The 20,707-nt window shown below is 41.6% G+C and overlaps 1 protein-coding gene across 12 annotated transcripts in view; it reads right to left on the bottom strand.

The window, feature by feature from the left end:
• Window positions 1-3,989: 3,989 nt before the first annotated feature.
• LOC105464131 (signal induced proliferation associated 1 like 2) overlaps window positions 3,990-20,707 on the bottom strand; it is a 235,726-nt gene continuing 219,008 nt past the window's right edge. For 10 of the 12 annotated variants that reach the window (XM_071074238.1, XM_071074232.1, XM_071074226.1 and 7 more), the window contains 4 exons: window positions 10,119-10,172; window positions 9,442-9,565; window positions 8,388-8,469; window positions 3,990-5,316 (listed from right to left, as the gene is read on the bottom strand). In XM_071074238.1, the coding sequence (XP_070930339.1) occupies window positions 5,170-5,316; window positions 8,388-8,469; window positions 9,442-9,565; window positions 10,119-10,172 (407 nt within the window). In that variant the 3' untranslated portion in view covers window positions 3,990-5,169. The remainder of the gene's footprint in view (window positions 5,317-8,387; window positions 8,470-9,441; window positions 9,566-10,118; window positions 10,173-20,707) is intronic. The other 2 variants (XM_071074242.1, XM_071074246.1) reach the window with 1 other exon arrangement.

The raw sequence follows: 20,707 nt of genomic DNA, 5'->3' as shown, positions 1-20,707 counted from the left end.
TTAAGAGATGAAAAACAGAGATACATGTTTTTAGAGTCTGCGGATGCTAAAATTTAATCAAAACTTTGTAAGGATTTAAGAGGGCAGTACATTTTCTGGTATTAACATGAACTAGAGAGGGCTTGCAGGGTTTATGTTTTTGTGTTTTTAAAAAGCAACCAAAAGGTACTCAAATCCTGTGTGTCAAAATGCAAGAATGTGACATTTGGGGGTGATGCCCGTTTAAACCTTTTATAAAATACACGAGGAGATACTTCCTTTGTACTTGTTTCTGCCTAGTCAGGAGACTTGCTCTTTGGTTAATTTGGAGGTTATAGGTTAGAAATTGAATGCATTCCTCAGGTCTTGGCAGGTCTCTTACCATTTTCTCTCCTGTGAGTCATAAATGGTTTCCTGCTACCTGCCCCTAACTAGATGTTAAATAGAACCCATTTAGTTCTATTTTCTTTTTCGGGAGTGAGTAGTATGCCTGACTTGCTTACACTAGAGCTAGGGAACTGGTTTTAAATGTGTTAAGCACAAAATCCACAGACACTCAAGTGAACTGGACTTGTTTCTTACTAACCAGTAATTCAAAGGAGAAAAGTGTGTGCAAAAATCTTTATTACTTCTTCCCAGCCCCGTATCTCAACTTGGAAATTCTAAAGAATCAACACTGGTGTGATTTCAGGGGATCTGAGGTTATTTAATAATCCCCAGAGGTTGACCTGAAAGTCGTGGGCCTTTGTCTCTTAGAAAGGTTCACAGAAATGTATTTCATGGTGGGGCAGCGATCGTCATGGTCAAGAGGGTGGTTCTGCCTCAGATGGTGGCTTGTTTCTTGTGACACATTCCATCCGGCAGAAACAGTAGAGTTGACTCTTAAAGAGGTTATGTTCACAGCTTCTCCACAACCAGAGAATTCATTTGTTGATAAGTCTAAATGGTATGCCAATTCTCTCCCTAAATCACAGATTGCGGTTTCTCAGGCCAATTATTTTATACAAGGAGCAGGTGATTTCCCTATTCAAGCACTCCTCTATTATCATCATTATGGGTCTTTATCCTTAATGTTTTCATAGTTATCTTTTTATTTTTGGATGTGCCAACAAGAAGCTATGTTTCATGGCTTCATGACTTTGAAGGCTAAAAATAATAGGTGATCAAATTCTGCAGTTTAGTGGACTCGCAGAACAGACTCCAGGCATCTCAAAAGATCATTGTGAGCCACAAAGGCAAAACTGTACTATCAGCCCCCTCAAGTGTAACTTACGTTTCCAATCATAAGCCTTCTCCTAGCTATAGAGAATAGCAGGATAAAAGCCTAATATGTTAATTAACTTTGTCACATACTAAAATGGCCTTAATACATAGTAGTCCACTCCATATGGTTAGAAAAACCTGCTTATTCTAAAATAAATTTTTTAGCAGATATATTCCACGAAATATTTGGTTTGTATCCAGTAAGTCATTATAGCAAGTCAATGTGTGTAGTTGTTAAGGGGCACATTTTGTAACAGTGTCACCAGGACGCCAAGTTGTTCAAAACTACATGTACTATGGGAGCATGGAGTTGGTTGGTTGCTGACTGGAAACATGTTTGAAAAAGCTAAACAGACCCAAAATCATTTTGGCCCTGTTTTTTGGCATGGCCCTTTGGAGATGGACTTGAGACAGATTATTCATTCCTTTGCTAGTATAGACTGAGAACTGTGTTTTCAAGAAATGTCTTCTGGTCTTATCCTCAGGTATGCCTTCGGAAGATGGAATGGCTTTCCATTCAGCTAGGTTTTGGTCAGGTTCCTTTATTTTCTCTAAACGATGTCCACCTTTCCATCTGATTAGTAGCGCTAAAGCAAATGCACCCACCCTTGATCAAAGACACAGGAGAGCTGTATTCCAGGCCCTTGCCAGGAGCTTAACTGTTGTTAAGCCTTTACTAAAGGCAAGAGATATTTATGGAAAACCGTGTCATCAAACATGCAGTTCATCGATTCCTTTGAAGTCTAGGGCTTATCCCTGGATCCAGCCCTTTCAACTCATCTCCAACCCATCAGCAGTTCTGTGCGCTTTACCTCCAAATACATTCTCACGTGTGGCCTACCTACTTCTCTCCACTTTCACTGCCTTACCACAGGCCATGCCAACACCATCTCTTACCTAGACCGGTCTTCCTCGTGTACTCTGCCTTATGCCTGGCATTGGTAAATTACACTGGTGAGTGGCCTGTTTTTGTGTGGTCTTGCAAGCTAAGAACGACTCTTACTATCTTTAAAGGGTGTTAAACAGAAATTTGAAAGTATGCAACAGAGGCAGTATGTGACTCCCAAAGCCTCAAATGGTTCCTTTGTAGATAAAGCCCCACACAGAAAGTCTGAAGACCTGCGTGGTCCATTCTGCTTTAGAAGTCAGAATAATCCATTTAAAATAGAGCTCACATCAGGCAGTTTTCCTGCTTCAATGGCTTCCTTTTGACTTAGAACAAAATCCAAAGTCTAGCATGGCCTCCAGTTCCTTCATGGTGTGGCTTTTGCTGATCTCTTCAAGCACATCTCCCACTGCTCTACCCTCCCTGTTACGTCCTGGCTTCTGCTAGATTTCTTGAACACACTAACCTTAGGGACTCTGAACCTCGTGTACCCTTGTCTACCCTCGTCTACCCATGGACCACCCTATCTAGGTCCTGATTCCTCATCTTTAAAAAGGGAGTGATGATGGCACCCACCTCACAGGGCTGCTAGGTAGGTAACACAAAGCACTACACAGGACCTGGCACCCAGGAGCTATTCAGACAGTATCAGTGTTCATAATAATTACTTAAGGTAGCCCGTTGCAGGTACTTTTATTTCTGTCTTTCATGTTTTGAAGTGCTCTTATGTCTGTCTTCCCTTATTCGACTGTATGCCTGTGCACACAGGGGCCCTGACCCCCGTTGATCACAGTTGGATTTTCAGTTCCTAGCATGCTGCCTGGTTCACAGTAATGGGAAAGAAAAAAAAGGGAAGGAGGGAGGAAGGACGGTATCTACGTGGCCCATAAGGTTCTTATTCCCTGAAAATCTCCAGTCCCTGGCTGCATCTTGGAGGTGCACCTGTGCGTTTCATAGAGGGCAGCTGCACGAAACAGCCTTAGGAAGCTTACTGCTACATCCACTGTGAGAATGTTAATTGTTCAATATGCCTCCCATGTGAAGCCCATATGGAAAATTCCTTTTAGGGCCAATTCTAAGAGTCAGTTTGCTTCCTCTGAATTCTTGATATGCTTTCTGTTCTTCAAAGGTTGAGAGCAATGGACCTTAACAGTGTTTCCCTTCACATCTGGATCCATGTTTTGTGTCTCCTGTCTTACATTTGACTCATATTTACAGTTTACCTCTTCCTGATAATTTTTCAAACTGTTACTCTTTTTGTTTTTTGAGACAAGAGTTTCGCTCTTATTGCCCAGGCTGGAGTGCAATGGCATGATCTTGGCTCACCGCAACCTCCACTTCTCAGGTTCAAGTGATTCTCCTGCCTCAGCCTCCCAAGTAGCTGGGATTATAGGCATGCGCCACCATGCCCGACTAATTTTGTACTTTTAGTAGAGACAGAAATTTCTCCATGTTGGTCAGGCTGGTCTTGAACTCCCAACCTCACATGATCCGCCCACCTTGGCCTCCCAAAGTGCTGGCAACACCAAAGTGTTAAATTGTGTGTGTGTGTTTTTTTTAAGGCAATCTTGGGTAAATTATTTCACTTTAGCCACAGCTCATGTGGTTGTAAATGAGAACCCCACCTCCTACCTATGGAGGATACCGTTGGGGTTAAATGAGAGGGATGAAAAGTTCAGAGAATAGTGTCTGGCACACAACAGCTACTAAAAACTACTAGATACCCCTTCCTAAAATCGATCTGGGATTTTATGAGAAGGCAGCTGAACAGTATTTAATACAAATCAAGGTCCTAAATGACCTGAAATAAATTCACATACAGTCAGACTGTAGACATGTTAGATCATAAAAAATCTAGTCACCTGACAGCACCATTTCTTATGTGGACTTCTTTTAAACATTTATTAAAAAAGCAAAATGTATGTTCATCTCAAATCTAACAGTTAAAAATGGTAAAGCAATACAAACAACGTGTTACTAGCAGCATCCAGTCGTTAGAATCTCTCACCCTGCTTCTCGGTCTGATCTGTGCAAGCTCAGTCTCTTCTGAGCCTGCAGCTACCTCCAACCCTCATCGTAGTGCAGGCCAAACCAAATTTTATAAAATTAACAATTTAAGGTTAAATAAGCTTAAATAAGGGTGTTAAATACAAGACACTTCATCAAAGCTTCTGTACAAAGATAAACAAATCTGGCATTGTACAAGTGGTTCCGCCGGCTCACAGCACACAAGGAAGTTCTAGTGAGTTAAGCAGATTCACTTTCATTTTTTTCCAGCAGAGCAACTATACAAAAGTGAACTAAGAGTTGAAGTGACTACTGACAACTCGGTGAGCCATTTACAAGGCATATGTATCTGTTTTTTTTTTTTTGTTTTTAATCAGAACACTGTTAATATTCAGGCACCATTTGTTCCTGCAAATAAATAAGTCTCTAAGGTAACTGCATCTGAACTAGTGTTAAACACAACAGTGCTTTTTTTCTTTAATCCCCCCCGCAAAGCTTTTCCAACTATGTACTATGCCTCCTTTCTTATTGCTATGGTAATGTGGCTGTGGAAATAAAACTACTGTACATCCAAAAAAATAGAGCACCTTTAACATTAAAGTATATGTCTGATTATTTGTTCTCATGTTTATTTTACAATACTAAAGCCCAAACTATGGTAAATTGCTTTACATCTCTACCAGGTCACCTGATAAATAGGAAATAAAACCCAACTATCTTCCCTCTTGAGGTAAGCCCAAGCCAGAGCATGTTTCAGCAGAGTCTAAAAGAAAAAAGGTCTCAACTGTCGCCAGGGTTTACATTCATCTTCACACCAGGAGTTACATTCATTCAGCTTCACATGGGCACTGCCCTCTGCTGTGGCTACCGAGAAAGAGTCGAGGCTCCCTGTCCTGCTGTGGTGAATGGCGCTACACAGAATGGAACAGCAAAAACATCTACGACTGGTGGAAAGCACACAGAAAAACCACGTTTGTGACTTCAAAGGGACAAGGGGGCATTTCCCAATGGTCCCTTGATGAGGTGCGGACTGGCTAAGATTTTTTGTCGATGGTGGTGAAAAACCATTCTGTGAATTTCCGCAGCTGAGCTGTCGCGGTCTGGGACTCCTCCTGCAGCCTCATGTTGTCCTGTCTCAGGTGCTGCACTTCCGCTTGGAGAACAGCCTTGTCTTGTTTTTCCTGGTCAGAGTAGAAATAAACTGAGTCATGGAGACTGACGGATACATTCATTCCTCCTAAGCTGGGCTACAAGAATCTTTTATTCTTATTTTTACTTATGTACTTTTTGAAGGGAGAAGGGGTGACTTTCTTCAGTGAGGGAACTTTCCTGATCCTGATTCCTGCTGATGACAAACGGATGGGAACGAGCACTCCATGCACCCTGTTCTTTCACCCCACTCTGCTCCCACAGGGTGCTAAGATAGCCTTTCTATAGGAAGGTGTTCATCGTTGTTTATATCACCCTCTATCCAAAAAAGGGAGACTACAGTAAGGTGAAAGGTTTGACAAATGCACAAAACTTTCTAAGTACAAAATTGGAATCAGCAGAGCTGTTACATATGTTTATAATAAAATATGTACTTAGGTCTTTCATTCCATCAAGCTTTCCTGCTACACTATATTTCCATAATGACCCTTAAAGTCTGCCATTAAAAACTACGTAAAAATAATCAAGACTTTCAGAAGAATCACATCTGGAGTTTCCAACATATAGCAATAAAAAAATGTACAGCACCAGTTTCAGACCCCTCCCTGCTGAAAGCGATGTCTTGCCCTAAATGGACAGAGGGGTCCACTGTCAGATTGTAACAACTGGTATTTCTGTAATGGGATCTAACTCGACCGCTAATGCCACCAGATGCCACCCACAGCACTGTACGGGAGCACTGAGTGAGGTGAGTGGAGGCCCCCACCGTTGGCATGTCTGGTCCCGCCCTCAAGGTTTCCTCGTTTCCTGATCCCTTCCGAGGCCCTCCCCAATACCACCTGCCTGGTCACTGGCGCAAAAGACCCTGGTCCCCAGAGGAGGCCCGAATCAGAGCTGGCCACTCACTTCGCTGTAAGGAGCAACTGCAGCCCACGCTGGATACGGACTCTCCCCGGACATTCCTCACCACGACTCTCGGTCCCAACAGTCTGAGTCCCACAGCTCAGAACACCTCTGCTGTGACTCAGCTGCCCACCTCTCCGCATCCCTGCCAACCTTTTATTATGACCCATGGAACTTGGATTCTGCCATGAAGACCTTGTGCACGCTCAGTTTGTCCTCCTGAAATTCCCTTCGTCTTCGTGCTCTAAGTGAATCCTGGTTCCCTCCTGAGGACACCGTCCCCAGCAGCTCACTACGGGGGTCGGGCAGGCAGACAGTGCATCCCCTATTGTTCAGGCCAGATCTCCGCTCCTTCCTACAATTCCAGCTCCTCTAAAAAATGTGCCATTAGGTCATGAGACCTGCTACCCCTCCTGGCTGCAAAAACTTTACTGTATCTCCAGTCCCAACCATCATTACGGGAAGATTCTAGAACCTGGTTTGCTCTTTTCTCCCCATCCCACTCCTGTCATCTGTGTTGATGATTTCGAATCCACTGAGATGTTCCATCCGACACTCTGGCCATTCAGCCTCTCCATCGCTTTCTCTCAGCGATCTTCAAAACCAGCCTTCCTCAGCTCCCACTCCCATGACCACATCCTATACCGTGCTATTGTCAATGACTGCATCTCTTCCTAAAAGTTTCAAGTTCCTACTTCTTGACCATCACCTTCTGTCTTTTAAAAATAATTTCTCCAGTATCTCCTCCTCCAGTAATGATAGAATCCATCAATCTTACCAATCTTACTCTTATTTTCACTGCCCACCAACACCTCCGCCCCAGTTGTGACGTTATTTCTCTTCAACCAGCCTGGACTCTGGGTTCTTTGGTTTATTCATGCACTGTACATGCCCCAGGGTCCTTGTCTCTCCCTCTCTCTCCCTCTCTCTCTCTCCTCGTCTTGATTTCCTGTCTAAATCTTAATATTGGCTAAATTCAACTCTCCAACGATTCTACACTTGTAGCTGGAGATAAGGTGACCAGCCATCCCAGCTTGCATGGGACTTTGCTGGTTCTAATATGGAAAGTTCCATATCCTAGAAAACTTCTCCATCCCGGGCAAACTGGGACAGCTCGTCACCCAAGCTGGGGAAAAAACACACAACCAGGAAAACAGGTATCGCTTTAACTTATGCTCCAAATTCAAATGTGCTTTAGCTTTTTTTGGCAAGTCTCCCAAATACACCCGGTTAGTTTACATGCTGTGGTACACCCATATCCTCTATCCACAAAGCTCTTATATTCCTTCTCACCACTCTCAGCTCATGACTAGAAAAAAAAGAAACAATCTGAGAAATTTGCCAACATCTCTGTCTGGACTCTGTGTATGTGAATGAACGTGGTGCATACACGAACACGTGCACACGCACACATACTATGTTCCACTCTGGTAACTGTATAAGCTGTCCCTACTCTTATCCAAGGCCAGCTCCCTCGTTGTGACTAGATCAGAGCCCCACCCACTTGCCCTTCACCCTCATCAGGATTTCCCTCCCAACTGAATCCTTTCCTCAGCATTCTCACCAGCTACGATTTTTCCCTTCTTCAAAAGCCAAACCAAACCATCACAACAAAAACCTTCCTGTGACGCCCTCCCACTCGCTACCGCACCCCATTCCATTTCCCTGGACAACCAACTGGCTCTCCAGCACAGGGCTGATGGAACAGAGCTCAGCAAGTATTTGTGGGATACAGGATTTAATTTCTTTTGAGGATGGACCAAGCACAGGTTGATGTGTAGAGCAGAAGTTCTGAGGGCTGCGAAGCTGACTCAAGACAGACAACAGGACTCAGAGACCAGGCTTTCTGGCAGCAATGGACTCCTCTGAGGTCAGCTCATACAGAGTTGGTGCAACCGATAACTCACTGAACTAAAAAATGCTGGCCCACCGTGCTTCTACTGCACACTGAAGATTAGCCACATCGAGGGCTAATCCTCATTTACTCATATCCATTGAGATCCCTGCATCCCGCAAAATGAAATACATCAGCTGCAGGTCAGCAGATGGAGTGAGACCTCAGGAGCATCTGTTTGTATTTATCATTGGTTTTTGTGTAAGGCAGTCTTCTTTCCTGAATCTCTTCAATTTCTCTGTAGTAGTTATAAGGGGCTGATTTGATAAGAGAAAGAGTTCTGATTATGCTCTTCCAATAGATTACCTTCCGAAGGTCGGTCTGGAGTTGTCGAAGAATTAATTCCAACTGATTGACTTTCCCGGTCAGTGGTGATGGAGAACGCTCCCTAGCAAATAAGGATAGAATCAGAAAGACTCAAGACAGTCAATTCAGCATTTTGTTGGTCAAGTTTTCACTTGAAAAAATTATTTCATGTGCTTAGAGCCCAGCAAGCGGATACATTATAATATGTCAGAATGGAAAGTGTCCATATAGCTGATCCACTGGAAAGCCCATTCTGGGACTTTACTGATTTAAAAAGAGATCCAGAATCTCTATAGATATACGGGTCGGTAGGAAATCGAAAGATATATTATTTAAATTGGTTTAGCCAATGGAGACAAGGTAGACCCAAATGAAGTCCTGGGAACCAGTCAATTTCCCCAATTTGCCTTTCTCTATGATGGCAATATTATGAAGCTTGTTACCAGTGTGAACATGCAAGTTAACGAAGTTAATTCCAACTTCTATATTCAGCTCACACAGAAGTTGGAATTAAGAATGGATGACACAGGTAAAGAATATACATTTCACGGCGGAAGAACATGTCATGAATATAGGGCTAAGAGTGGGATGTTCCCAACATATTTCAATGGAGGGCATGAGGCCGGATCAAGGACCAGGTTCTGGGAGGAGCCATGCCCTGGGCTGGTGAGCATGTGCAGCCTGGCAGGTGGAAGGCCAATTGGTGAGTTATCCCTGCCTAATGCTGTTGCAATAATTCGGCAGCAGACGCTGACCTTGAGGCTCCTTCTTGCCCTCTCTGACAGTGAGGCTTGCCACCGTGGGCACAGGGTCACAAGTCTTGGCAGGCATGGTGTGCCCATGGAGCAGAGTGGTCATGCAGCTAAAAGCGGTCTCCCACAGCAGGGCAGGGAGCCAAGTAGTCCCACTCAGTCCCTTCTCTGGATTCTTCAGGACTGGGAAAGGGCATGGTGGAATATGGTCACCTGCCTGGCTCAGGGTTAGTCTGTTAGCCGAATCTTTGCTAATCATGCCTGGAACAGCAGGAGGGAGGGGTCCACAGGGGCTCACATACCCAGTCGTGTCCATGAACTCTTTGCCACTGCCTGGATCTACACATAAGGGCAGCTCCTGGGCCCCTTCCAGGTCCTGCCCATGCTGCATATCTGTCAGGGTGCAGAAGGATGCCACCCTCTGGTCTGGGGAGGGGAGAAACACACACAGAAAGATGGGTTAGTAATCACTGCAAGGCAATGTTTCTTTGTGGAAATGCAGTAGATAAATAAAATCCTTTCCCCCCTTCAAATCAGTTACTGCCTTGTTTTGGAACAAAACAAAGAAAAACAAATTCAGGCAAGCTTCAGAGAAGGAGAAAGCATGGAGATTGGCTGTCCTCCTACTGGGCTGTATGGCCTATGCACATCACAGCCACAGGGACAATTAGCAGACACTGGATTTGCTAGAGCCAATTTGCTTTCTTCTTTCCACATCCCAAGAAATGCCAAAGCTGCTGGCTATGCATGAAGTAATAGTTGGATAATGACTCGACTGACAGAACCAAGGAGAGGGACCCTCTCTCTCAAGTTCTCCCCAACCCAGAGAAGGTTCTGGAGACAGAACAGCCAGGGCACATGTCCCGCTGTGCACCCCCAACCCTCAGAGCGTGAATAACCATGCAGACGTGCAGACACATGAAATATACAGAAAAGGTTACAGGATATCAGGAGCCAACGAGCAGCCCCAGACAATCACCTAGATAGGACGTGTGGTGACAGAGCAGCCCCAGTTCTTCATCTGAGTCAAGACCTGAAATAAGATTTAGAATTTTCCTATGAACAGGAGTATCTCTCTATACTTGAGAATCTCGGGGGCCCACAAAATGTGGTTATGTGAAGTAGAGTGTGTGTGTGCGATGGACCAGGGGAAACCCTTGAGAGCCAGTATTATGTAACTCCAATGCAATAAGGAGACACATTTCATGTTTTCACTGTTGGTTGGAAGCAGTGTTGTAGTGTACAACAAAGACACGTGGTATGCCATACACACATGGATCCAACCATGAGCATACACAACTGTGGGCTTACTTAAACGACTCACTCCACAAATCCACAGAGAGTGCTGGTGAGAGAGATAATAGCTAAGTAATCTCACTAGAAACCCTTAAAGGAAGATCGGAGGGGCACAGTACTTATAGCAGTACTACCAATGGTCAGTATGACTACGATGTCTTATATTAGCACAAGGACATTTTTATTCTTGGCACCAGGAACTTAACATTCAATGTTTTAAGAGGTAGGAAGGAAAGGGAATAGAATAGTCTTAAGAATGGGCGCCAGACTGGCCCGGCTTCGGGGGCTGAGCGCAGACCAAGAACAGTAATCCAGAAATGCTGAATGGCATGCAGAAAAATAGTCTGTTTTTGAATCACATGGAAGTGAGAACCAAGCAATCTATTCAATGACCACTTCACCCTCATTCCCTGGAGTCTCTCTGCTTGGTTTCTGAGCACATGTATGTATCTACACTAGGAATCTGAGGTATACAGCAGGCGTGTTAGTGCTGTGGCGGTCCTTTTCCTATGAATCGATTAATGCTGGAGAGACTGCACTTGGGTCCGTGTCAGGGGTGCTCTGTTCTTAATTTACCCCACTCTACCTCCCTCTGGCTGCTGGACAAGACTCCTCATGAGGCTACCTGCTTATTTGCTTTATGGCAGATCATATACTTCCAGTTAATTAAAAAGGATGGTGACATTGAAGCTGCCAGGAACATATGAAGGAAAGCCAAGGCGCGGGCTGTGGCCATGGTACTGAAAGCGCCATCAGTGCCCTGACAGAGGCCTGGGTCCTCCTGAGTGCACCCAGCTACTGATCGCATTGAGAGTTCTCCATCCACGTGGCTCCTTTGCTAACACACCTGCCCTAGGCAGGCAGATGTCTTTCAACTAACCTTTCTGTAAAGTTCCACACATCAAATCTTCTGTAAGAGGATAAACATTATATAACTATACTTTCCTGAGAGAGAATCATGTTACCAATTTGGTACTGCATAGTAGGCTTTTTGCATAAAGTAATTTGCAATTTAATTAAGGTCAACAACATAATTGGGGCCCTGCCAACTTCTACATATGATGTGACGTGCACAGCAGAGCTGGGGGCAGAATCCTGGCTGGGCTTGAGCTGCTCTAGGGGCTGGGTGGGGAGGGGAGGTCTCGGCTGCAGTGGTGTCCAACATAACCCTCTGTTCTGTAAAGAGCCCAGAATATGGGAACATGTCACATTTTAAAAAATCATTAGGAGATATATTTTTATTCCATAGTGACTTTAACTGCTGACCAGAAAAGGAATGGAAAAGAAAACAGGTAAAAATTTGTCTAACTTTTTAGGAGTTTCATTGACTCATCCTCGTTTTATACAAGCCAGTGACAATTCAGTTACGTTTCTTTCTTAATATATTTAGGTTTGGTGGTCAAGTCTAAATACATGGATGAACATGCCTTAGCTTCCTTCATCTGTTTTTACCTTAATTGATAAAATACCCACATATTTAACAGAAACAGAATTTGCTATAGGCAGTCATTCAGACATTCCCTAGGGAGAAATAGGGTCCTACTGGTCAGAAGGCAAGAAGCCAAAACTAGAGTTTTGCCAGCAATGTAATTTCACAAACAGGATTTCACTTTGGATTTGAAAAGCTTGGGAGGCTGAAATGCAAAGAGAATGCTAATTGATTAAGTACAGACACCAAACTACTTTATAAAATAGCTAATCTTAGAGACAGTTTCCAGTGGAAGCTTTATGCCCCTACAGCTTATTTCTGTGACAATAAATATTCAATAATCAAGCAATTACTGAGATAGAACCAAATGGCATGAACAAAACCATCAGAAAAGACAGGCAGAAGAGTAGGAGCTTCATATGCATGGTTACGGTTGGTCCAGATCCCATCACCCACACTCCACACGTGCAGCCTCTTCGGTTTTCTTTCCTGTTCTTTCCAGTGTGAGCAGATCTGGCTAAGGTGGAGTGCTGGGCATGGCTGACACACAAAACAATCCATCCTTTAAAATAATCTCTTAAAAAAACTTATTTCAGGCCGAGGCGGGTGGATCATGAGGTCAGGAGATCGAGACCATCCTGGCTAACACGGTGAAACTCCGTCTCTACTAAAAATACAATAAATTAGCTGGGCATGGTGGCGGGTGCCTGTATTCCCAGCTACAGGGAGGCTGAGGCAGGAGAATGGCGTGAACCCAGGAGGCGGAGCGTGCAGTGAGCCGAGATTGCGCCACTGCACTCCAGCCTGGGCCACAGAGTGAGACTCCGTCTCTCACACACAAAAACAAAACAAAACAAAACAATAAAAACCTTATTTCAATGTCAGTTTCTTATTTTTAGTACATTTAGCACTAAACAAGAAGATGAACAGTCAACAGGCTATTCCATATTCTAGAGTCAAGATGGCAAAACGGATGACTGTAAGTCACTCCCATGACCCTGTCTAGGATTCCTGAAGCACTAGGAACATAAGGCCAAGGCTGGATTGGTGGGGGTGAATGATCCGATCAACGTGTCATGTCTGTCGAGCATAAGGCCAAGGCTGGATTGGTGGGGGTGAATGATCCGATCAACGTGTCATGTCTGTCGAGCATAAGGCCAAGTTAGATTGGCGGGGGTGAATGGTCTGATCAATGCGTCATGTCTGCGGAGCATAAGGCCAATGCTGGATTGGCGGGGGTGAATGGTCTGATCAACACGTCATGCCTGTGCAACATAAGGCCGAGGCTGGATCAGGTGGGGATGAATGGTCTGATCAATGCGTCATGTCTGTCTAGGGTGAGGAATAGGACGACAGTGACTGCCCCAGATACATGCCAAATGGGACATTCAAGTATGAGGCTAGATTAAATTAAACATATTTCCACAAACAAAGCTGTTCTAATATGTCTTTGTTAGAACTACAAACTCAAGACAAAGTAGGGCTTTGTAGCTACATGAAGAAAATTAAAAGTTTTGATTCTGACTCCTGTGCTTATTGCACTGCAGAAAATTGACTTAACTGGCCACTAGGAAAGGAAAAAAAAAATGCTGCACTATACTATTTTCCACCTAAAATTCTCTGGTTTAGACTTTTGGAAGCCCATCCATGCATGTAGAAAGATAATGGTCTGGTATCTGCCTATGAGTAATTAACAAGAAAAAGTCCTGAAATTATTCTTTATTTAAGAAACAACTATTGCATTGGCCTGAAATCATTTTAATTTACTTTTGAGATAATTTAAATGGATTTACTATTCCAAATTTGACTTTGCATTTTTCATCCATGTAGTAGTCATTTTTCTTTCCATTTTTTTTTCACTAATTATGTTACCATTAGGAGTTACTCAGTAAGTCACATTTTGTTTACACTTGTATACACATATACACACACATATTCTCTCTCTCATACACACAGTGGTCAAATGTCAATAACTATAACAACTTTATCAACTTTAAGCTGAAGCTTCATAACAGAAAAAGTTCTCCACAAAAAGTGATGTTTATTGTGCTCTGTTTAAGAAGCCAAGGGCCTAAAGAACATAACAAATTAAAGATACAGACTTTGAATTTTTGGGAAATACGGTTATGTGGAGCATTTCATTGCCACAGTGGTGCCTGGCATGTGAATTGTGAACTCTGCATGTGTGTTTCACACTGATATTTGTGTAGGAGCACACACACATCCATGCTCCCAAACAGCTACGGGAAGATGGCACTCTCCACTACCAACTGGGGAAGTGTGGAAACCTAGGAGGACAGGCCTTCGTGGGGCAGCAACGTGGAATCCAGAGTCTAAGATCATCAGTTGGTCATTTTACCTTTGAAGCCTGTGTTCACTGAAAACAACATTATCCATTCAACAAATGCTAAAAACACACCAACTGCCTCTTTCTGATATTCTGATGAATGAGAGATACTTGAAATCCTAGAGATTTTGAAGAGACTCCACTTCCCTTCCCCAGCTTCACTGTGTGATCCATAGCCAGGTTTTCTAGTTGGGTTTATTCCCATTACCATGTTTAACCGGGGATGAAAGCCATTATGTACATTATCAGGTACCCCCAAACTTGACGTGATTCTACATAACAAAGGGTATAAGCACTGCAGGCTGGCAAAACTATGATCTTATTGAACTAGATAGACCATCAATTTCACTTAGGAATACTGACATGTAAGAAGGACATGTCTTGCCCTCCAAAAAACAAAATAACTGCATACATTAAAACAAAGTCTAAAATGTGACTCAGTCAGCTTTTCGAACTTGATCTTCACAGCATGGGGGAGGCACAGAGCATCCAACTTACTTTTACCTTTTTAGACCTATGAAGGACTGTGTGTGTGTGTGTGTGTGTGTGTGTGTGTGTGTGTGTGTGTGTTTTTAGGTATTTGGGTAGAGATGTGTTACTTGATCACTTATTAATTTTTTTAAATGTCCAATATTTTTCTATTGGAAGCTTTTTGATTCTTTTTAATCATTTTCTGTCAGCAAATTCTCAAGAATTAGATTTCTGGTTAAAAGGTGGGTACAGTTTTCTGGCACTAATAACATACTATCATATTGCCTGAACAAAAAGATGGATCACTTTATAATCTTTATAATGATACCAGCTGTGAGTATTCTTCATAGCTTCCTAGAGCTATTGTATCATTTTTCATATTCAAAAAGTGTGAGCTGGTAGCTCATTATTCTTTAAATTTACATGTGTGATTGAACATTTTTCACCTTCTTATTTATTGTGTATTTGTCTTTTGTGAAATTTATATTCACATGCCTTGACCATTTGTTGACTGTGGGTTTGGTGCTTTTTTGCAGGGTAAGTTCGTTTATGTACTTTAGGTATCCTGGTTTTACCTATCACAATCACATTCTTTAGAAATCTTTTCCTAAAGTCCAATATTTCCTCTTTTATTTTAACATTCTCTTTCAGGTTCATAAAAGGTCTAAACATTTAAATACCTTTATCTGACCATATTACATTTCGTATGTTCTGTCACTACTCCATAATTAAAGCATAATCTTGCTTCCAAAAGTGTAATCTTACTTTTACTTTTTCTAAAATTGGCTTTTTAAATACCTAAATCCAAATGGAATACATAAATTCCTTTCCCATGTAACTCTTAAATATATTCAGATTTCTGTCTGAGCTCTTAATTTTTCTTCAAAAAATCTTACCCCTATTGAGTTATTATGCTGTTTTAATTATTATTAAGTTATAATAGATCTTTTGGTTGAGTATCATTTACCTATTTTCCAAATGGAGGCAAATTTAGTTCTTTAACTATTTTTCTTGAAATTGCATTAACTCTACAAGTTAATCCAGGAAGAACTGTCATCTTTACTATGAAGCTTTCTATCCATTTCTAGTCTTACATATTAAAACTTTTCAGATATCAAAGTGTTCCTTGGAATTCTCTCATAATTCTGATGATGGTTTACTTCTCAAAGAACATGTTAATTCAATCTTACTGATATATCTAAGGTGTCCTGTGACTATTACAGTGGAAAGTTGTCTGCAAAGACAGCTGTCAACTCCTCCCTCCCTGTGTGTACCTGCCATTTCTTGCCATCTCCACCATCAAGAGGTAGAGGTAGAGTCTATGTCACACCCCTGGAATACTGGCCTTGTGAACTACTTTGGCCTAAATAGAATGTGGTAAATATAATGTTCTGGGACATCCAAAACCAGGCCTTAAGACATCACAGAGCTTCTGCTTTTGCTCTTCTAATTCCTTAAGCCCCATGTGAATAAATACAACTACTCCGCTGACAGCAGGGGTCTCACTAGGCCTCAGCCATTCCAGACACAGACAGGTGAGTAAAATCTCCTTAATGCTCCAGATTCAGTTGAGCTCCAGCTGCATACAGCTGCTTGAGTGACCCCAGCTAAGATCGTATGGAGCAGAAGAACCACCCAGCTGAGCCTAGTCAACCCAGAGTATCATGATAAATAATAACTATTGTTGGGGGTGGTTTGTTAAACAGCAATAGGTAACTAAAAAAAAATTAATAACACTTTGAAATTATGCTTATAAAAGTATATTTCAAAATACCTAATTACCTATTTTATAATCTCTAATTAAACTTCATTTTGATCTTTTGTATTTTCTACATATAAAACTCTATCTAAAATTTCTTACCTCCAACATTGATCTCTTTTTTCTTTGCATTCCTTGCTTAAATGTCAAAAATTCCAGTATAAAAATTAAAGGCATAGTCTCAAAGAGTACAATTGCTTAGTTTCTGGACATAAGCAATCTGCTTATAAACATTTTCTATTAAGTACTATGTAACCATTTAAAATAGATATCAGCCTTTGGGGGTATCTCTCAAATCTTAATTTTTAGAAGAAATAGGTTCTAATTCTATTAGATATACTTTTTTGGGACAAATTGATATAGCTTTTAATTACTTCACCTACTGTAACTTTTTCATTAAAGTTTTTCTTTTATTAAACTAAACTCTTGCCAATAACAATAATCTTTTCAATTTACTGCTGAATTTCATCTAAGCTTTCTTATACTAATATTAAAGACTGAGATTGTCTTATAATTATCTTTCGAGTGTGTATGTGTTTATCAGGAAAGAATCCTATCATGCAATTGCAGTGACTTGTTATTACCTCCAGGATAGGAATGTTATTACCTCTCCCTGCTTCTGAATTTCAAAAAATATATATATATAAAAGGGCATCATTACTCTGAAACTCTGAAAACAATTAACTGTAAACTTATTATTTTCAGGTAATATTTGTTATTTGGGGATATTCTTGGGTGACTTTTCCAATGCCTTCCACACTTTGGCTTTTGACCATTTCTTATGCTCTCTGCCATGTTTTCTTTCAAGAAATAATCTAAGTACTTTATCCACCAAATGTATTCTTATATAGCTGCTTGACACTCCTTAGTAATTAAAAAAACTCTATGTCTCTTTTTTAAAATGTCACCCAGAGAACATATGAATTAGAAAATACAGAGGACTGAGATTCACATGGGGCCAGAAACTGGGGGTTAGGGTGGTGTACCAGTATTTTGTGCAGAAGGAACCAACCAAGTAGTCTGCCAAAGTTTGTAGAAAATTAAGGGATCAAGTGCATCATCTCAGACCATTAGAGTAAAGACAGAAAAGTAATTTTCTGGGTAAATAAAGAGCCCCAGAACTGGGATCAGCCAAGGTGGGCAGCTTGTGTGTATGTGCTACCGTGAATTAAGAAGGGTGTTCCGAGCTTGCATCTCTAGATTGTCCTTTGACAGGTTTCCTTCTGCCTCTACAGCTAATTACTAATACTTTACATTTATATGTTTAGATTTACACGAAACCAACTTCTTGAGTAAGGTCAGGGACTCGTCTTGACCAGATTTTATGGTTCAGGCTGGCCTGGTTTGCATTATGGTGGGGAGTGCAAGACCCCAAATGATCACGAGGTCTTCATAATCCAAGCCAGGGAGAAGCAGTAACATTCCTATCCTAGAGGTAATAACAAGTCACTGCAGTTGGTCTGGGGTTTGAAGGGTAAGGCAGAACCCATTGTCCTCTGCAGGGAGATGGCAAAGTTCTGCACAGGTCATTTTTGTCCCACTGTCTTTTTCTCATGTTAACTTAACCTTCTTTCTAATATGATTCATTTGTACCTTTTATGTTTTGGATCAAATTTGCTATTGGTTTATCAAAACTCAAAGAAAAACAGAGGTTGTTAGTTTTATTTATAAATTGCAGTGTAATTTCATTTGCCATTTTTTTTTTTTTTTTTTTTACAACTTATTTCATTCCTTTATGTGTTTTTCTTTCACAGTTTTCATGGAATCTTTTTGAAGTACAGTGAAGCTGGTTAATTTTCCCTGTTTTTCCATTGAAATAAATATTTCTGAAACATATTTTTCTTAAAGAACTACCCTCTCTCCGGGTGTAGTCCAGATTTAGGTAGGTGTAGTCCAGATTTAGGTGTAGTCCAGATTTAGGTAGCATCTTTTTCATGATCCTAAAAAAATTGCTCTTGTCATATTCATTAATTCTTCCCAGCATAATTATTATTAGAGTAACATTTAAAACTTTCTAAATGGTCAGATTTTTGTGTTTTGCTTCTGTTTTTCTCATTTAAATCTATTATCACTGCCTTAGGGTCAGCAAGGTGGTCTGGAAACATGGCTCCTTATTGGAGGGAGCTTACTGAGTCCTTGTGCACAGAATGCCTGGCTCTCACCCACAACTATACTATTTATTATGGTCCTTGCACTAATAGAGTTTAAACATTTAAGTTGTCATGATTTGACAGCTTAATTTGGTGCCTCTGCTCTATTTTTAAATGGTATAGTAAAATCTAGATTCTTAAACTCGTGTCCAATGTCAACTTTAGCCCTTAAATGAAGGTGAACACATCATATGCCAAGATGTGTAGCATAAATGAGGCAGACCAATGGGGGAGAGGCAAGTCTGCCAGGGATCAATTACACTATTGGATTTTATAGGGATCATGGGATCTCAATCCAATAGGCAGGTAAATTCCATTTTCCAAGCCTGTTTTCAGATATACTGATGGAAATATGCGCACAGGATTATTCCAGGGAAGACTGAGGCAATAAGCCTTTAGAACCGCCTTTGTTAGTTTGTAGCAATGACATAAACAAGCACACGACATGTTTCACGCTATCTTTTCTTTATAATGTTTACTCTAGCTCAGAAATGGCCTTGAGAACTGGTACAAAAAGAAAAAGTCATGAGGAGGGCAACTGGGTTATCTACCTGAAGACATTTCTCTTTAAAGTGCTAAGGAGATTGATCACACTCATCACCACCATGCAACTCAGGAGAGAGGGCAGCAGGTCACTGGGATGCAACCTGAGGCAACACTGATACAAGGGAATCTGATTAGCCAAAGGAGGCACACATTCTCAACTGAATTTTCATAGGCTGGCTACTGTCTCACCATGACATGCCACCCTATGGAGTAGCATCAAAAATTAAACATGGCATTAACTTCTTCCACATTATTTTATCCATCAATGTTAAAGCTCAGATAACCAAAGTCTTCTCCTTTGGCAAATAGAATACAACACTACTTTCTGCTTAATTTAGGCATCCATGTACCTGAGGGCACTGCCTAGGGAGAATTTCCATGTCATACTTTTTCCCTTCTGTGCCAACTACCACCTATACTCTTACTTCAGCTTAGAAATAACTTGTTGATATCAAAACCACAGAACTAGAGGTTTAGGACTAGATGAAGCCTTCCTTACAGGTTCTTTGGTTCTTCATTTTATAGATGAGAACACTGAAGCCCAAATTAATTCAGCACATGTCCAAAAGGATTACTATTTAACATTCACCGAGTTCATATTTGTAAAAGACCTACAACAGTATTGGGACAAAGTGTGGATGTCACAGTAGCTAAGTGACTTGTCCAAAGGCCTATGGCCCAGAAATGGCTGAAGTTATGACCCAAATCCCTAAATTCATCATTCAGTCCATGCACCATTTTGCCTTCTCTAAGCCCCTGAAAAAATGCATTTTCTAGCCGTCATTTTATTCTGAAGGAACATTTGAAAGGGGTGGAAGGGAACCAAGTAAAGACATAAATGAAGGCAGATACAGACATAAGGTGATAAATATTGTTTTAAATCTGAAAGGTGATCACAAAATGCAAAAGGATCTAAGACGTTGAGAGCTGTGATATGGGTTGGGATAGTTCTGGGTTGCACAAACTGTGCATATTGAATACCTACTTACTCCTCATTACTAGCGTTTCTCATTTGGTTATCTTGATATGTATCTGATAAATACAGATAAAATAATAAAAGAGGCAGCCCTCCCTTAAGAAACTCATCTCTTAAGAGACAGGCATGTGAAAGCAGCAGAATTCAGTGCGTTAAGTACTCTGTGGATAGTTACACAGTGAGGCCACACAGAGATCTGATCTCTGGTCTTCTCTCTCCTGGGGCAGAAAGATCTGGTCAGAGAGAGAGACTGCAGTGTGTAAAAAACACCCCAGAGAAAGAGAAAACGGTGTTACCTGCTCCCAGATTGCTCTGGACAGAGGTAAAGACAGTGTTCCTGTGCTCTGGTGCTGGGTCATGTACAAGCAAGTGCTAGAAGCATGGGGAGCCCAGGAAACAACTAGACCACCAGCCTGGGGCTTCTAAAATATGCAACTAACTTCTGGTAACATCAGAGAATGAAGGTCTCCCCACAAGGCAGACAGGGCTCTTCTGAAATTTCTACAAGGAGTGAGTGGTTTATAAAGAAAGCAGTCTCGTTCCTTCCATTTAGGGAGCAGTGAGCGCATATTCATGTTGCAGAAGCTTCCTCCT

Source organism: Macaca nemestrina, chromosome 1 (genome assembly GCF_043159975.1).
Source record: "Macaca nemestrina isolate mMacNem1 chromosome 1, mMacNem.hap1, whole genome shotgun sequence".
NCBI classification, from domain to species: domain Eukaryota; kingdom Metazoa; phylum Chordata; class Mammalia; order Primates; family Cercopithecidae; genus Macaca; species Macaca nemestrina.
Note: the sequence above shows the minus strand (reverse complement) of the source record. Positions and strands in the feature narration are given on the sequence as shown.